This window comes from Ilyonectria robusta (assembly GCF_021365365.1).
Source record: "Ilyonectria robusta strain PMI_751 chromosome Unknown BGZ61scaffold_5, whole genome shotgun sequence".
Taxonomy (NCBI): domain Eukaryota; kingdom Fungi; phylum Ascomycota; class Sordariomycetes; order Hypocreales; family Nectriaceae; genus Ilyonectria; species Ilyonectria robusta.
The window spans coordinates 1,368,240-1,385,502 of NW_025764439.1; the positions used below are offsets into that span (position 1 = coordinate 1,368,240).

At 56.5% G+C, this 17,263-nt stretch overlaps 5 protein-coding genes across 5 annotated transcripts; 4 read left to right on the plus strand and 1 right to left on the minus strand.

Annotated features, from left to right (window-relative positions):
• Positions 1-2,866: 2,866 nt before the first annotated feature.
• On the plus strand, positions 2,867-5,910 carry BGZ61DRAFT_475218 (uncharacterized protein; the record flags this gene model as incomplete). The annotated part of the gene is made up of 2 exons (XM_046248661.1): positions 2,867-5,531; positions 5,588-5,910. 2 exons carry the CDS (start codon positions 2,867-2,869, stop codon positions 5,908-5,910), a joined length of 2,988 nt encoding a protein of 995 aa, XP_046107659.1.
• Positions 5,911-6,486: 576 nt separating this feature from the next.
• Positions 6,487-7,561, plus strand: BGZ61DRAFT_185314 (uncharacterized protein). Its single transcript, XM_046237733.1, has one exon. It carries the CDS (start codon positions 6,762-6,764, stop codon positions 7,398-7,400), a length of 639 nt encoding a protein of 212 aa, XP_046107660.1. The 5' UTR covers positions 6,487-6,761; the 3' UTR covers positions 7,401-7,561.
• A 5,421-nt stretch (positions 7,562-12,982) lies between these two features.
• Positions 12,983-13,896, minus strand: BGZ61DRAFT_185328 (uncharacterized protein). The gene has a single exon (XM_046237734.1). The coding sequence runs from the start codon at positions 13,552-13,554 to the stop codon at positions 13,051-13,053; it is 504 nt and encodes a 167-aa protein (XP_046107661.1). The 5' UTR covers positions 13,555-13,896; the 3' UTR covers positions 12,983-13,050.
• Positions 13,897-14,531: 635 nt separating this feature from the next.
• On the plus strand, positions 14,532-14,783 carry BGZ61DRAFT_529800 (uncharacterized protein; the record flags this gene model as incomplete). Its single annotated transcript, XM_046253462.1, has 2 exons — positions 14,532-14,661; positions 14,716-14,783. The coding sequence occupies 2 exons, from the start codon at positions 14,532-14,534 to the stop codon at positions 14,781-14,783; spliced, it is 198 nt and encodes a 65-aa protein (XP_046107662.1).
• Positions 14,784-15,820: 1,037 nt separating this feature from the next.
• On the plus strand, positions 15,821-16,525 carry BGZ61DRAFT_185334 (uncharacterized protein). The gene has a single exon (XM_046237735.1). The coding sequence runs from the start codon at positions 15,864-15,866 to the stop codon at positions 16,365-16,367; it is 504 nt and encodes a 167-aa protein (XP_046107663.1). The 5' UTR covers positions 15,821-15,863; the 3' UTR covers positions 16,368-16,525.
• Positions 16,526-17,263: the final 738 nt, after the last annotated feature.

The following is a 17,263-nucleotide window of genomic DNA, read 5'->3' on the forward strand; positions in this document are numbered from 1 at the left end:
GACTTTATTTTGGGGAGGTTTTGGTGACGGGCTCGTTGAGTGGTGGGCTACGTGGTCAAGTGTCTGGGTTGCCGGGGCAGAAGGAAGAGGCTTTGGTGTTTTGGACAATGGACGGACGTGGGTGGTGCATAGGGCTTCGTCGACTGGCATTGGATGGTTCCGAGGAGTATATGATCATTTCCCGAGATGAAGACTTGAAAGACATGGGGTCTCCCTTGCCCTCCCCTTCTTCAGCCATCCCGAAGCCCAAGACATCAGCCGCAGCTTGGGCCGTTGTTTTGTTTCGCAAGCAGATATCTGTTGGCATCGTTCTTCTTTAAAACAAGCAGCTTCTGTCTCTTTGGTGTTTATATAAGGCGTTGTGCCGACTACAAAGCAGAGCACGCACTTGCAAGCAACAACCTCTTACACAACCTGTCCATCATCGACCTTAGGGCAAACCTTCGGTACACAACAACTATTGTACACCTACACCTACGCCTACACCAGCATCGTCATTCTCCTAGCTCAGGGCCCTTTCAGCCCAGTTCCGCACTGGTGTTCGCCGCACCGAGCCGGCCCTAGTCGGACACCTCGTCCGCAGGGTCAAGGGCGTTGCCAGCTTCGTCTCCATATCCTCCCTCGTCCACCACGCCGTCCCTCTCTTGGCACGGCGCCCAAGTCAACCGGAGCCGACCTAGACCTAAAGGCAGATAGACACGAGGACCCGCGGCTGAAACTGGAGGCGAGAGAACGGGCAGCCGGCGGGTGGGACGTCATCACCCTCCTCGCACCAGCCACGGCCAGGTCCAACCGCGCCAACGCCAGCGCCAACGCCAACACCAACATCGCCAGATACGAACGAGGTACATCCGCCTGGAGAACTCGCCCGCCGGCGCACCGCTCTGCCACTCGCAGTCGCACCAAGCCAGGGCATCGGGGCGCAGAGCCTCAAGCAGGCAGCCCTCCGCCAGCCCTTATTCCTACTACGCCGTGACCCATCGTCGTCGCATCGCGGCATCGTTGGGCCCCAATCCTCCTGGTCGGTTGCAGTATTTCCCCATCCGCATCTTCTCTACTCCACTCCCCGAGCCAAGGGCTGGGGTCCAGGTAGGGGGTACCCGTTTCCCATTCCTCGTACCTGAGGGAAACACTGGTTGACTTAGAGCGTGTCGGAGCAGAAAGTACAGTAGAAGTCTGGTCTCCACCAGAGCGGAGAGACCCATCCTGCCCAAAGACACACAGATCACATTGGGTTTCTAGGTTTCTTGGTTTCCAACGGGGCCGCGGGCAGACGGCTTCAACCGCATTGAGGGGTCTCGTCTCTCTCCTCGTCTCTCTCCTCGTCTCTCACAGTAATAACGGGTCGCAAACCGGGGGAGAGGCAGAAGCTCCGGCGACCCAGGTTCGGCTCAACTTTTGGTCACATATCTCTCTGCACGGGTCAGGTCATTCCAGCCCAGAGGCAAAGTGCCAGCCAGACACCTCGAGGCTTGGACGGCGGTTCCGGCGTGTTTTCTTTTCGGGTGACAGTTCAGTGACGTTTCGTCAGTGTCAGTGTCAGTGGTTAGTGAGACGATGAACTCCCTCGAAGAACCCTAGCCTTAACTGACCGGCCAAAGCCATACCAGACCGGACCCAGCGAGAGCAGGCCCACGTCACTGCATACGATCGTCATCGGCATTTCCCATCGAGAGACTGGACTGGTCTACTTACAGCACGCCGCTACGTTAGTTCTTATCGACTACAACGGGTTTACTATTACTGACCCTGGTTTAGGGATCCGGGAAGGACTCAGTCACTCCTGGCACCGGAGAAAGGGCCAGAAAAACCTGCAAGAACTGGGGATATCCTGTCTTGTCTACCTATTGCCCCCTCTCTGGCGTGGACCGTGTGTCCCTTTGCAGAGACTTGGGATTTTTCCCTTGGTCGTCTTTTTTTTCTTTCCATCCCCTCCATCCACTCTCTACTCTCTCTTGGTGGTGCTCCTTTTTGCCTCACGACTCTTTGCCTCGAGACTCTCTCTCGACACCTCACTCCCCTTCTGGCTCGTCCGTTTCTTCTCCACCCCGGCGGCCTTGTGGAGTTGTTCCCACCCCGGGGATTCCGTCGAACAAAGGAAGCCTGACCTGACCCCGCCAAGCCGCGTCGTCTTGGGAGTTGTCGGATTGACGGCTGCCGAGCTGAGCTGAGCTGGTGGCTAACAGACTGACTGACTGACTGACTGATTAATCGATTGCTCGCCGGTTCACGCGACCAGCTACCTACTGCACTCCCACGTTCCCTGGGCTTCTTCTCCCTAACCCCGCTCGGCACTCGTTCTCTGCGCACTCCGACGCTGACTCCATCCCGTCACTCTCGTCTGATCCCGACGCCCAGACACAGTGCAGCCGGCCAAAGCCACCCCACCAAGACCATCGCCAGCCCTGGACGCCGCCAAGAAGAGGCAAACAAATTGAAAAAGACGGCCCCGCGATCAAATCACCGGCTGTTGGTTATTCGATTATTCAAGAATCATCCGCGGCTTCTGCTGACGCTCTCGACGGGCTCGACCCCCCCTCACGTGGTCCTTGCTCCCGGCCGTCTCTTCTTCGACTACGTCAACGGCCGCCGCCTCTTGTCGTCACCGTCATCCCACCATCCCACCATCCCACCACCATTTCAACGGCGATCCTCAGCCCAAATAAATACCAACAAAGCTTCATCTGGCAGCCCAAAAGAGGCCGAAAATATCCCGCCATCTGCGTCCGGACACCATCAACCCCTCTCCGGCTGTCCTGTCGCCCTCCCGCTTGAGCCACCGGCCCTGGGTATTTAGCCCGTGTCGACGGCGTCAATTGAAGCGTTACTCAACTCCAACTCCAGCGGCCATCTCCCCGCCGCCGCCATGACGGACCGCTATGGCTACACCACGACCGGGCGGTCGGCCACATTCAACCCTGCACGATCCTCGCTCCCTGCCAGCATCGGTTACACTTCCCTTTACGCCGGCGACATGCATGTTATGCCCTCATCCACCCGCCCGCCGCCGACGACGGCTCCCGTACCCCGTCAATATGTAACAACCACAACGTCCTCTGGCATCCCCGCAGCCAATACCCGAACGTACGCTGTGACTCAGGATCCTCGCTCTCAGCGCCCAACGACTCGAGATGTCACCCGTTCGCACCGCTCCTCGACTCTCGACTCAGCCACCGGCCGCCCGCCCGTCATAGTCATGACCACCCAAAAGGACCGCCCGAACCCGGGCCCTTCCCACTCCTCCAACGCTCGCTCCGGCAGTCCCATCCGAGACGACTACCGGGCCAGTGAGGGCCAGTTCTATACTGAGCCTGCCTCATCCATACGTTCCCGCAGCAGTGCACGCCCCTACAACGACCAGCTAGGCGGCGACGACTATGCTCGCGGTAGAGACCTCGGCGACAGTCTGGCCCGCGATGCCGACGCGTATCGCAGCTCTCGCCCATCCGTTGTCTATCCCAGCAACCCTCGTCATAGCTCTGCCACCATCGACTATGGCGATGAGGGGTACCAGTATACCAACGCTGGAGAGCTCGTTCGCTACGATCTCGACCACCCTCAACCGTCTCACTCTCGCAGGCATGAGAGCTTTGACCGCGGATACTATCGCCCAAATATCAACTACAATGCCGACCAGCGAATTCTCAATGTTAACACAAGCCCTGATATGGGCCGTACCAGCAGCAGCACCATCACCACCACCGCCACCCCTACCACTCGCCAACATGAATCCCGGGGTGGCCCACCTCCCAGCACCCGAGGCTTCGACAAGATACCCCGAGTACAGGATAGTTCTCGCGACGTACCGCCTACTGTCCCGGCGGCGCCAGATCCTATCACGACAACGAGGACTCTGAGTGCCAGTGGTTCCTCGGATGGAAGACGGCCCAGGCCTGTTTCTCTCTATCAAGAGAGCACTCCACGGTCACAGCACCACGATGAATATTACCGCAGTCGTGACGACGAGAAGAACATGCGAGAGTTTCGTGACTATCAACAGGACCCACGGCGCACCTATGAGCCCGAGCCCACATACCAGGCCTTGTCATATGAACCGCAAACTTATGAGCCCCAATCCTATGAGCCCCAAACATATGAGCCCCAGCCAACGTATAATATCCAACCACCATATGAGATTCAACCAACATATGAGGCTCAACCGACATATGAGGTCCAGCCTCCATACCAGGTCCAGTCAGCATATGAATCTCAGTCACCATACTTCCACGATGACAGAGTCACCACTCGTGGTTTCGGTATCCGTACTGATCTTATCGAGGACGTCGATCGTCGAAGGGAGTCTCAACATCTCCAAGAGCCCAAGAAGCGCTCTGATGAAGAGCCTCCTCGTGAGCCCGAACCTGACCGCGACGACCGACGGCGAATCCGCGCCGAGAGCAAGGAGCCTCGTCGCGAGAGACGAGAGAGCAAGAGGGGCAGCGAGGACGACGAAAAGGAGCGCACTCGATTCCGTGACAAGATGGCATCGGGTCTAGGTATCGCCGCCGCTGCCGTCGGTCTTGCACCCTCGACAAAGGAGAAGGACGAAGACAAACGCTCAAAGGACAGCGACACCAAAGTGCGACGAGATTCCGATGATGGCCGTGAACGAAGAAAAGACACAGAGGACCGGGACCGACCAAAGGTGTCTACTTCTACTCAGGATCAGTCGAGGCACCGAGACTACGATAGGGAGCATCCTAGTGTCAAGGACAGCTCTGAGCCCAAGAAAACGAGTCGGCGAGAGATCGACCAGCGAAAGAGTGACCCTCGAAAGAGCAGCGAGGCGGTCATCTCAGCCTCCGACTCCGATGAGGGCAAGAAGACAACCCGGCGCCATCGCAATTCTACCGCCTTCAACCCCAATGACGCCGGCGAGCTAAAGCAGCTCAAGGAGCAGCTTGCCGCTTTGAAGACGGCGGAGAAGGAGAAGGACGCTGAGAAGCCAGCCGTTATTGAAACGAAGAGGACTCGTTCATTCTCCCCCACAAAGCAGAGCAGGACTACCGTTGAGTCCAAGCCTGCTAGAGAGTCACGATCGCCACCTGAGCCCAAGCCTGCAAGAGAGTCGAGATCCCCACCTGAGCCCAAATCTACAAGGGGATCGGCATCTCCCACCGAGTCCAGGACTACACTGGAATCCAAGTCCACTTCATCCGCCAGGGATGAGTCTCGTGGCCGCGAGCTCACGGTTGCCGGCTCTGAGGAGAGGCAAGTTCGCCTCGTGTCGCCCCCGCGGGACAAGACGGATGACAAACCTCTCAAGGGCATCCTCAAGCAGCCCAAGGTCAGATTCCCCGAGGAGGCCAACCCCATCCGTGAGGGTGTTGCGCCTCACAAGGAAGACAAGAAGCTCCGAGAAGCGCCTGCGGGTGCCAAATGGACCAAGATCAGCCGCAAGATAGTCAACCCTGAGGCTTTGACCATTGGCAAGGAGAGATTCGAGGTCCGTGACGACTTTGTCATTGTACTCCGAGTCCTCAGCAAGGAAGAGATTCAAGCGTATGCCTCTGCAACGGTAGTTTTGAGAGGTAAGCCGTATTCTTTGTCCCGCACGCCTTCAACTTTTTACTAACTTCTTTCTTAGAGCGACGACGCCGCGACGAGGATGGCGACCGTGATCGCGATGGTGACCGCGACCGTGATCGTGATCGCGACCGTGAACGGGAGCGCGAACGGGATCGGGAGCGAGATCGCGATAAAGATCGTGACAGGGATCGCGACGAAGATGAAAAGCGAAGGCATCGCCGTCGCCGTCATCGAGATGATGATGAGGTGGATCACGATACCAAGGACAGGGACAGGGACAGGGAGCGCGACAAGGAGCGCGAACGACATCGGCGTCACAGGGATGACGATGACATCCGGTTCAAGGATCAGGAGCATCATCATCACCACCACCACTACTGATCTCACTGAAGCTCTGAATCAATGCCTGGAGTTTAGGCATATGACGACGACTTTCAACCATCTTCTCCTATTGTTTCTGACATTCCAAGCGATTTATTCAGACATTTATGAGGGCGATTTATGTCCAGCTTTCTTGATCATATTGGGGCGGTTTAGCGAAGCATTTTGGATTATAAAATTTGAACAATAAAATACTGGGGTTGATAACTGTTTGACAAAGTTTGAGCCTCTTCCTATACTTCGAACCCGTGGCGATGCACCCGTCCAGACGGTCGGGTATGGAGACGAAGGTTCGGTCTATGGGACGGGCCGGCGCCAGGATTAGGTTTCTACGTTGTGAAGTTAGATGGCATGACATGATAATCACCGAGACTGTTTCTGCAATGCTATTCTTGGACTGCATATCTTCATTTGGCAATGAGTTTCAGTGCTATCAACATATATTATTTGCCACCTCTCGAAGCTGTAAGATGACGTATCAGGCGTTGCGAATAACACGTATCCTCAACAAGAGCAGGTTTTCAAGGGTATTATTCGCCCCGGTTGTGTCAAGAGCATATCACATCTCACATAAGGCGAGGGTGGAAATACGAAGCTCCGGCAGCCTCACCTACTTGATCGACACTGCATGGATGCTCACGAGGCAGCCTTGCCCGAGGCTGTTGACTCCACAGATCGTCGCTTCTTATCCGCATAGAATCGAGGGAACTTGGCGAGGCCAGCTGGTATGCAGGGGACGTCACTTGAGGCGGGCGATAGTTGTCTTGTCGTGGGATTCTATGCGATGCCACCCTACAGTCGTGGTTGTCGAGTTGAGAGAAACTCGAGTCTTCGTTTGGTAACAATTGCTCATGGCTCGGCACTTGTTGCTCAGCAGTCGTTACTCTTCACTAGTTTCCCATTGCCTCTTCTTTCGTTTAACTCGTGCATCTAGTTACCTGCACCAATTGTGTAGTATGCTCGTTTCTGTACCAGACTCATCGACGTTCATCGTGAGATGCAGAGGCAGGGAGAGTTGTCCCATTGATAACCAGCTCACTGTTTCCATTGACCCGTTACCGATTCATCAACTTCCGATCAAGTGTGATTCGGCTTCCCATGGATCTTCTAACTCAGACAAGAGCGCAGCCGATGTGTTCCATGTTCCCTCCAGCATGGTTAAAAGACTGTTTGAATTGCTCGAGCGTAACATTGAAGCATCATGGAACTCGTCACAGCCCTTCGCATTGCATTGCATATCCGCAACTGGTTCCCAGCAGCAACTCACCTCTCAGCCCATCCTCACACCCATCGTTTCCGTTGCCTCCTCCGTCCTCTATATCCCAAACCTCAGCTCCGCAACCCCGTCACACGAACCGTCGCACAAGCCAGAATCCCGCACCACACATACTTGTCTTCATCCCCTCCCCCCCACGCCATGTGTTTCGTCGCGTATTCTCGTCCTAAATGCACATCTATATGCAGAGAAAGCTGCTGCATCTGTCCAATAATGTGCTCCGGCTTACCATGTACGCTGCGGCCAAAAGCGTAGCATGGCCGATGGCCCAAGCTGCCTAATCTAGGCCCTTTTGTTTCATAACCACCGAACAAAAGGGTTGTCCTTGCGTAGGTCGTACGTATACTTGGCACTATACGCGAAACGTCCGCTTTTAGGGGACGCCCGAGGCGCGGGAAAACGAACTCGTCTCCATCTTGTTCCCTCTCCTACTGCATCGCCTACTTCGTACTCGCCCAAGCTAGTATTCAACTTTCCGCGTCACACGCCCCCCTTTCGTGTCTGTGGCTGCATCGGAAATGGTGCTATTGCTAGCATGGCTTTTTTGCGACGTTGCTGTGACGGCCGTCTAGATGAAGACCCTTTGTCTTGCGGGCGACTAAACTGCCTCGGCAACGTCAGCGCTCGCCTGTCAGTGTGGCTTTATTCGCGTATCATGGACCCGAGCTCCCCCGTCGCTGATCGATTCCTGGTTTAATTTAGGGATGCTGCGGATGTCGATACGCTGCGTGCTATGGACAGACGGACTGCTTAGTCTGTCAGCCTCGTCTATCCCGATGGGGGCAAAAAACGCTCGCGGCGCCGCTTGATGGAGACGGTTAATTCCCAACCCCCATCACCGCTGCCGGTTTGTCTCCAAGTTTCAGGATGGTTCACGACAATTTGCCAAAGCCACAGTTCAGAACACGGCCTAGGTGGTGGGCGCCAGCGGAGCAGAAATACAGGGGGGCGGCATGCCAAGCATTTCTATGTCAACGTGGTAGCTCAGGCGAATAAAGTTGTTGCTCCAACGCAAGATAGATGCAGATGTCACACCCTTTGGGAAATGATGCAGGGCTCAATACGAAGTTGCCAGCAGGACTCCCACACAAGAAAGACACTTTAGAGAAGCCCCCTGAGAGAGGCCCCCCAATTGTGCGGTCATGTGGCGTCCACCCGGTAGCTAATGCCGTAAAGCGTGGCTTGTGGGAGCGTTGCAAATCAAGGCTTGATCCAGATTGTGCAGTGCCATGCTAAAGTGGGCAAAAGAGCCATGTCTCACCGTGGAGGGGATTGGTGGCGGGCGCGTCCCGCAGACGGCCACTCACCCTCTTAGCGTAGGTACACTACTTGCTGAAGTTCAGATGCTTGGTGGAAAAAGCGAGGACCCCAAGTATCTTCAGTCTGGGGAGAGTGAGATAATGAATCAGACGAAACTATTCATAACTGGCCATGAAGCGGCCATGGTTGATCGGACGAGCGGTGTGGTGGCAGAGAGTTTACCAATACATGAGACTATCCGACCCTGCAGCTGCTTGTTCAGTGACTGACCGGCAACTTCCCCGAAGAGCGGTAATGCCGCGTTACCGTCGTTTATAGGGCCTCACCGGCATGTTTCTTCAAGTATGCCGGCACCAACAACGCCATCGTCCGGCCCGAGCAAATGGGAGTTGCCAGCGTGGACTGTTGAGTGGGAGGGAGGTTGGTGAGGTTGGTGAGGTTGCCACATGGCTCATAGTTTGGCGTATGCTTGCTTTTGCTGTCCCGGCTCCGCGAATGAGACATGGCGTGGCTGGCTGGTCACCATCTCGCCCCTCTTGCGGCTTGTCTCGCTCACTTTGAGACGATGGGCTTAAGCCTCGGAAGCGGGCTGAAGGTTTAGCCTTGCGCCTCTCTATCAGAAAGCTCGGCCGTGGAGCACATATCACGCCGAGCCCACGGGATTCCAGAGTGGGAAAAAAGAATCAGCGCAGTCCACTGCGTCAAATAAGTCGACAGCCATGGCGTACTTTCAAACGAGACTCGTTTATCCGAAGTCGACCAAGATGGTGGAGCGACTTAACGACACCCTGACAGACTACTGCGGCAAGCGTTTAGTCGAGCTTTATAGTGCGAGAAACTTGTGCAAGATTGTCTTGGGATAGCAAACAGGCCTTTTGCATCTAAACAAGTCCATGGGGGCCACGGTCCGAGGGCATCGATCAAACAGGCGCACCCAACCAAACTGTAGAAATGCGTTGGGATTTGTGAAGAGGGAAAAGGTTTCGAATTCTCGTATCCCAATCAGAAGTATCCATCCACACAACCGGATGGCGACCACAAAGGCTTCAGGTGCAATTCAACTCAAACGAATGTGGCCACTGATCGCCATCAGCTTGTACAAAGTACGGCATAGCAACAAGACCGAGCCAAACACCCGTCGATGCCTAAAGACGCGGGCGCAAGCTACCAAAGTCAGATGTGGGACCGGGCAACTCGGCCGTCTTGCAGCCTTGGTGGCTGGGCCGGTCGGTTTGCTTCTCGAAGTATCCGGACACGCAGGACACACAAGCGGCTTTGACTGGTGGTCAACACGGTGAAGGGCCCAAAAAAGCAAGCATTGGAGGATCATTTGTTCAGGAGCCCAAGCCCAGAGGCCCCCAAGACTCTCGGCCATTGTGGGGCCTTCATGTAAGCGTGGCCTGCTTTCTTGTGCATATACACACCCCGGTCAATAGCTGAGGCCATGTAATCCGTATGGACGGGAGGTACGGAGTACTGGCCAAGGCACAGGATACGGAGTACTCCGGACCTGAGATTAGATGGTCAAGCAGATGTACGCAGCACGATGCACTATGGAGGGTGCTGCTTGTACATCCGCACAACACCCGACATCCAGCACACCCCGTCACATTCCGCGACACGCGTTGATAATCCGTCCGTGGAAGCGACCGACTGTCAAAACTCATCATGCGTGTGGGGGGTTATTCCGCCGCCAAGTCACGGACGCGCTGGTCCAGAGGCGTCGCCAGTTGTCCGAGAGGGGCAGCAGTCGGTTTGCTTGGGATCTTGCATCATCCGCAGCCTGCTAATGCTAGCGCAACACGATGCGCATGTCTCACTATGCGGTTTGTGCAATTGACAGGCACAGCACATATGCTATGAAGTCGTTATGAATAGACGCGTTAGGCGCAAAGTGACAAGGGCCTAGAGGTGCGTAACGAACACGCTTCAGGTTGGGTGTGCATCTGATAGCTGTCTCCGAGGTTCCCCAGCACGTCGTACCCAAGTCGGTCTTGTCAGGGTATAATTGCTAGCGACAAATACCCGACGCGACTCTGCCCTGGCATTCGCGCTCCATCAGCTCGGGAACGCGTCTGCAGGGATGTTCTTAAGATGGCGAGAGCCCTCCATGCTGGACAGGGGGCCTCAACAGCCCCTCCTGTCCCATGCCTGACGACCCTGTGCACTGGGATTTTGACAAGTTGAGCAAGGCCTTGTAAGCTTGGAAGAACGACACAACTGATCGAGATAATTCCCGCCCTGTTTCCTCAATTCCCCGTCGGTTCCCCGTCAACTTAAACCTGCACTGGCCAGGGCCTTCCAGACCATGGCATGGAAAAATGCTACCCCTCCGAGATAGATGACAGATGATAAGCCACGCGTCGGATTAAAGATCTCACAATAGCCGGACCGTAAACGTTACACATCTAAACGTGGAATCGTTCGAGCGCTTCAAAGTCCCGTTGACAATTTCTGCAGGAGTCGTCAATCCTACGCTGTCGGCGACCAGTTTCCCACGAAGGAGGTTCAGGTCGGGATTTGCCGCGAATGGAAATGCGAACCGCTAACACTGAAATGGCCATGAACGCGAACAGGGAACGACTTCGTCGTCATCAAATCAGCCGAGACGAACCCAAAGCAAACCGGCCCAGCCATCAATCAGAGTTGCGGGCAATTTCCTTTCCTTGAGTTGGTGGATCGGACGACGACCGGCAGTTAGTTAGCGACAGTCACTGAGTTTCAACCCGACTGTTCTGGAAATCAACTCGGCCCCGGTATTCAAAATGTCAGAAGTTGTCCTGGCCCGGGCGCACCCTGTATGACCTCCTGGTCAATCTCTGTGCGCCGCTTCTCCTCCCCGGACCCCCGTGGAAGCGGAAAGCCCTTGCCGGCAGCTTCTTAGCCTGTTCCACACGTCGTCCTTGACTGCGGTGCTCCGTATATCCCTCCCTGGTCCGGGGATGGCGGCCGCACCCCCCTCCCACTCCCTGGTCCGAAGCGACAGTGTGCCTGATGAATGTCAAGCCGTGGCGGCCGGGGGGGAGGCCGCCAGTCTTAGTACGGATGGCGGCGTCCCACAGCGGTCGACCGGGGTGCTAGTGGGTGAAGAGGGTGGAATCATATCCCTGACCGACTTTCCAAAGTGTGGGGCCGCTGGGGCCAGGCGAAGGATGCCGCTGCAGGTCGAGAAATTGAAGGCACATTGGCTCGTCAGATGGTGGGCATCGAGGGTGATTAGACTGCAACGCTGCATGGCCGTTTCTTGGTCGCATGCAGCAGGTCGTCAAGGAGGAAATAGGACGAAAGGAGTGACTTGAGCAGTCTAATATGGTGTGGCTTGTGGCGGGTAGCTGGTTCCCCCCGTTGTCGACCCTGGGGGGACGTGGTAGGGGTCGTTTTCCGGGAGCTTTGGAACATGAAGGCCCCTGGGGGCTGGCGTGGATTGGGCGATCTGGCGCCTGGGTACCGCTGCAATGTCTCTGAGCGTGGTCCCCGACCCAGGACAACCCCAAAGCTCAAGGGAGGGAGCGTCAACCGTAGGGCTGCGAGGGTACAGTCGAGGAATCTTCAGCAACGTTTGGGTCTACGGTTAGCCCCCTTGGAGTCACCAGCTCCATGTCCAACGCCAGCCCACCCCACGAGTGACATCTGCCGGGCCAGGATCTTTGCAGCCTTGTGCATAAGCAGCTCCAACAAGACTCTCACCTGGCTGGCAGATACGGCGAGAGGTAAGTGGTCGCAGGATTCCGGCCTTGAGACGGCTGAACATGCAAAAGTCTGGTGATGAGGGATGACGACTCCAATGGGCCCCGATGAAAGGGGATGGCGTGTATGACAGAATCGCAGAAGCGAGCTGTGTCCGGCGGAAGCGGTTGAGCTACCCGGCTGATATTAATAGCGCTGGTCCAATGAGGGAAATATCCCGCTCGGAGGAAGGCCGTATGCTCCAAGCCTCCTAAAACTGACCAACTGACGGATAGGCAAGTAAGCACGAGGTTGGCCGCGAGGAAAGCCGCCATGGCCTGGATTGGCTCAATTGTCATGTAGGTGCTCTGGAGTCCGGCGAGGTATCATATGCTCTCGGCAGTGCCTCGGAGCCAAGACGATGACATGTTGCAGGTGACGGTGAAGGCGTTGTGTAGTCTTCTTTTCCCGAATCCGATGGTCTATCAACCCTTTGGAGGTGGGGCGTAGTCCGTAGTACGAGCTTCCAAGTCCCAGTTTGGACACCAGCAGATGAAAGCAGCGCGAGACAACGTTGCGCAGTGGCCAACCTCGGAGGCACGACGCGGCCGAGGCTGGCTCCCGCGCCTCGTCAGCCACGCGATGGACAACGGGAAATGAAGCGTTGACGAGTTGGGTCTGGTCGGCAATTAGACTAAGGCCAAAGCTCCGTCCGTGACGGAGGGAAGGACGGCAGAGAGCACCGACAGCACCGATCGCACCGACCACACCAGCAGCGCAAAACAGAAGTACCTCACTCAATCCACCAAAACTGGAGCATCAGCTAGCGGCGTGTGGCGCGGCGCTGGCTGCAAAACTGGCTGCGAGCCGTGTGCAGCGGGCGGGCTAACGTGGGAAGGGGTGGCAGCGGCCCCCAGAAACGACAGCGACGAGGAGGGTCACATTCCTTCGGGGTCTTTGGAGACCCAGACCCGATCAAGCTTTGCTGGGGTGAGTCCAAAGACAGACGGAGGATGCCTCGGCGCTGGCTGTTGGGTCATGATGATCGAGAAGACGATAGTGGAGGGGGGCCGGGCGTTTGGATGAGAAGGCTTTGCGAAACCGACGTCGAGGTGGGGGAGGCACAAAACTTGGAAATTTGCAGCCGCGTGTGTTCCCTGGAAGCTCAGTGGCTCGGTGCAAAACCTGTGCAAGCCACCATTTTGACATTGGCGCCTTCCTGAAGTTGAAGATTCGTTGCAAGTCAGCCTGTCAGCCGGCAAGCACGGATGGCTGCCAAGGCCTCGCCTCCTTCTTGACCAGTTATCAAAGTACGGGCAGCGCAGGCCACTGGCGTTGAGAGCTCTAAATTTACGCCGGCACCGTGAAATCATCACCCGCCTCTGGCTCCAACTTCCATCATAGGGCACGTCGCGGTTCTGCCTCGACACCATCTCGCGCATCCACACGCACCTCCACACGCACCTCGCGCACCCTCACGCACCACCACGCGCGCACCGCCCGGTAAGTGGGGGAAACGTTCGCAGGGTGTGCAGCACATGTAGGCTTGTACCTATTAAGTCGTTGGTTCTGGAGGCATGAATTACGTCGTTGATGTGATGGGAGGGAAATGATGAACCGCCCAGCAACCACATGGGACTTAGCCCAGAAAATCAATCCCGCATCTTGATGGCCCATGATCCATCCGCCCCATCTCTATCCCATCCTATCCCATCACCCTTTGCGTCTGGCTTCCCCCTTTCCCGCCGGTGCCAGGTCATCCCGGTAGACACTGAGGCGAGATGGTAGGATGGCAGTTTGGCAGGTTGCTAGGACAGGCACAAGACGTACCCTCCATCCATCTGCCCATCACCCAGCCGTCAATCCGATGTCCGCTACTTAAATGGTTTGCGCCGTTTGCTTCGTGCTGCAGGGATGACAACGTGCGGCCTCTTCCTTTTGTTAGCATGGCCACGAGGTGCTGCCCCACGTTGCTGCTGACATCGCATTCACGAGAACTGCCTCTTCCGTCGCGTCTAGTTTATGTCCTTAATGCGGCATCAAGTAAGTACGTACCGAATGTTAGATGTCCCCTCTTGTTCCTCGGTCGGCTACCTCGCCTCTTGGGTAAAAAGGATACGCGGGTGAGGAGGTAATTACCCAGGCCCACCATCGCCCCTTGCCTATCTCTCTGCCATCAATTCCCTCGGCCGGTCGCGTCTCTCGATCTCCATCGATATATCGCGACTTGAAGATGGCGGCTCAACTTGCATGTCTGGGCCTGCAGAGATGATACCCAGCTGTCGCGACCGTTCGCATGTCGTTGGACATGAGAAACCTGGTGCGTCTCTGATCCCAAACCTTAACCTAGACCCCCGTCGGTGCCACTTGGGCACCCGTCCCCTGCTGGGCTGCTGGGCTCTGGGCTTGGGAGTCTGCCATGGCAGCGGGCTCCGGTCAGGGTTTCCAAGCTCTGCGCCTCTCCCCACTGCCCCAAGTCGACGGTGGCCTCACCCTGGTCTCCCGCTCCGCAACGCTCCCTCTGCCGCATGGCCGCCGCCAGGCCAAAGGTTTGACCGTTACAACTTTATTCACGTCCCCTGCCCGCCAACTCCTGGCCACAGACGAGGCTGCGACTGCGCGAAAGAACCAACGGCCAAGGCCAGATGTAGATTTTGAGATCACCGATTGATAGCCATGCCATGCCGCCTTGTCGACGACATCTGTGTTTCCCAATGCAGCCGAGCCCTTAATACTTTGTGTTATTTGTGTGTTTCTTTTCCGTATTCACCTTATGGTCAACACTTTCAATTAAGGTACGGCATGGTGCTTGTGCAATTGAACTTGGGCGGCATCATGGCTCCCTTTGCACGGAAAGAATGCCTCCAAGCCTCGCTGGCCACCTACTTGATACGCAAATAAACACCACAATCACAATAATTAAGTCCAAAACAGGACAATAAAGATATCCACTGGGTTTATATCATATGTTCATCGTCAACACCGCTACCCTACAACGCATCTTATCACCTCTGTCTGGCACCCCTGTCGAGGGCCCTGGAACCCACACGTGCACCAAAACGTAGCCTTGCGTGCCCGCGCCCTAGTCTTGTCCGGGGGCCAAGTCGATCCAGTCAACCTCTGAACCCCAGCTCACCACCCCTGCATCGAGAGAGCAGCCAAGAGGAAGAGAAGACGCCCAGAGCATGAAACCCAAGGCTGGGGAACAGTGAATTCCCCGAGCCCCATGCCATTGGGCCATGAGCTAGGCATCCCCTCTCTAGGGCCTCGCTGACAGCGCGAATTGGGAAAACAGGTTTAGAGTAGGCACAATTGAAACCAATTGAAAAGCAACTTGACGAGGCGGGGCTCATACGACGACGGGCACCTGAATTTAACTGCTTCCGCTACTTCGGAGACACAATTGGCCTTCCCACGCCGTCTAAGATTGCTTTTTCCACCACCATAGGCCACTGGGCCATGCACTCCACCTCGCCCCAGTTGTCTCTGCGAACACACGAGAGCGCTCCATCTTCGACACGACCTGGAAGGCGGCACCCATGTGAACTGAGTCAAGGAGGCGCCACCCACGCAATTCACACAGATAATGTCTTGAACTGAGGCACCAGAGACCGCGGGCCTGACGTATCGCACTTGCCACTACCCTCCATTCCCGTCTCTTGGGCTGGGAAGACGCCACGAGGCTCTAGCCCCCCTGGCGGGTTCCTTGTCCCTCCACCGCTTAGAACAATGTCCCAGTCGAAGCCCCTAGATGAGACTTGCCAGGCTATTCCCACGTCCATCAAGGCTACGAAGTACATCCCGCGCTTCATATCCCGAAGGCGTACAGGAGCCGCTGCGCATGCGCATGCGCAGGCCGCCGCCGCCTCTTCATCGCACGCGAATAGACCTCGCTGCCATCGATTTTGGCGACTGTGTTACTGGCTCTAGATCAAATCTGCAGCCAACTACTCCCCACCGAACCCACGCGCCACTAATTTGTCCGAACCTGCCCACCCGCGAACACTGCAGCCAGCCGCTAAGCCTTGCACTACCCAGCGCCGGGAGGAGCACTGGGATTTCTGCATCCTGCATTGTCGCATTTGACAAGATCACCATCCTGCTTGACGTCGTGAGCAATCGCAGGCTTAGCGGGCCCGGCCGACCCGACAAAGTAACCCTTTCACGTCCCGGAATTGCCGCCCGCAAGCACACAACCGTCCATCCGACAAAGCCTAACGGTCATAGAATCCGCAGCGCAGCCCAATCCGTTTAAGGCCTCTTCCCGTTGGTTCGTGTTTGTAGCCGTCTTGGGTTATCTCCAAAATTGCAGGTTCCTGCCGGGCGTTTGATCGGGTCTCACAACCAAGCTCGGGCGCCTAACATACCGTGCAGCTGCGGCTCCAAGGCTGCGACCCCAAGGCTGAGGCTCCCAGGCTGTAAATCTTGAAGGTTGCGATCGCGCAGCGCAACGCGCGACCGCTGTCGTTCTTCATCCAGAGCCAGGGCCAGCAACGTTCGAGTAGGGCTCCCCTGGCCTGCAGGCGTCCGTATTTCTGTGGCGTCGGGCCAGGATTAGCGCTGACCCAAAATCACTGACAGACAACGGTGCCACCATCTTGAACCTGCGCCAGGATCAGAGCGTGTCGTGTGCCAAAAGTCCACCAAGCTTCAGTGAGTAAAGTACCTAGCCACACCCTTTAGCTGCCTCCCCGCCCCCTGCTCGCACATGGCCCGCCGTTTAGGTCATTCCCTGGGCTCCCGAATGGGACCGGGACATGAAGATGCCCATCGCCCATCACCCATCACCACCCCAATGCACCCATTCATTACCAGCAGGTTGTGCCATCGGCCCTAGTTGGTTCTTGCGCTCCTAGCGGGCCACTTTCACTTACCCCCGCCAAGCCCCTGGACTCGGCGTCTGGATCCTCGCCGAGGCGACAACGTTGGCGTCGGAGCTCCAGCCACTGGTTGCGCTGGGGTGCCGATTTTTCGGAATCTGCTCCCCTGACCGTGTCAGGCCCAACCAAGGCGTCGTCGCTGCGTGCTGTGGGGGAGTATATCTTGCAGCGCCGCGCTGCCTTGACCTCTCAACATCCTCCTCAAAGACGCCCCATCCCAGCTAGTCAAGCCCTGGCCTTCTCTGACCACTTGCCAGCCCAGTCCCTCCAA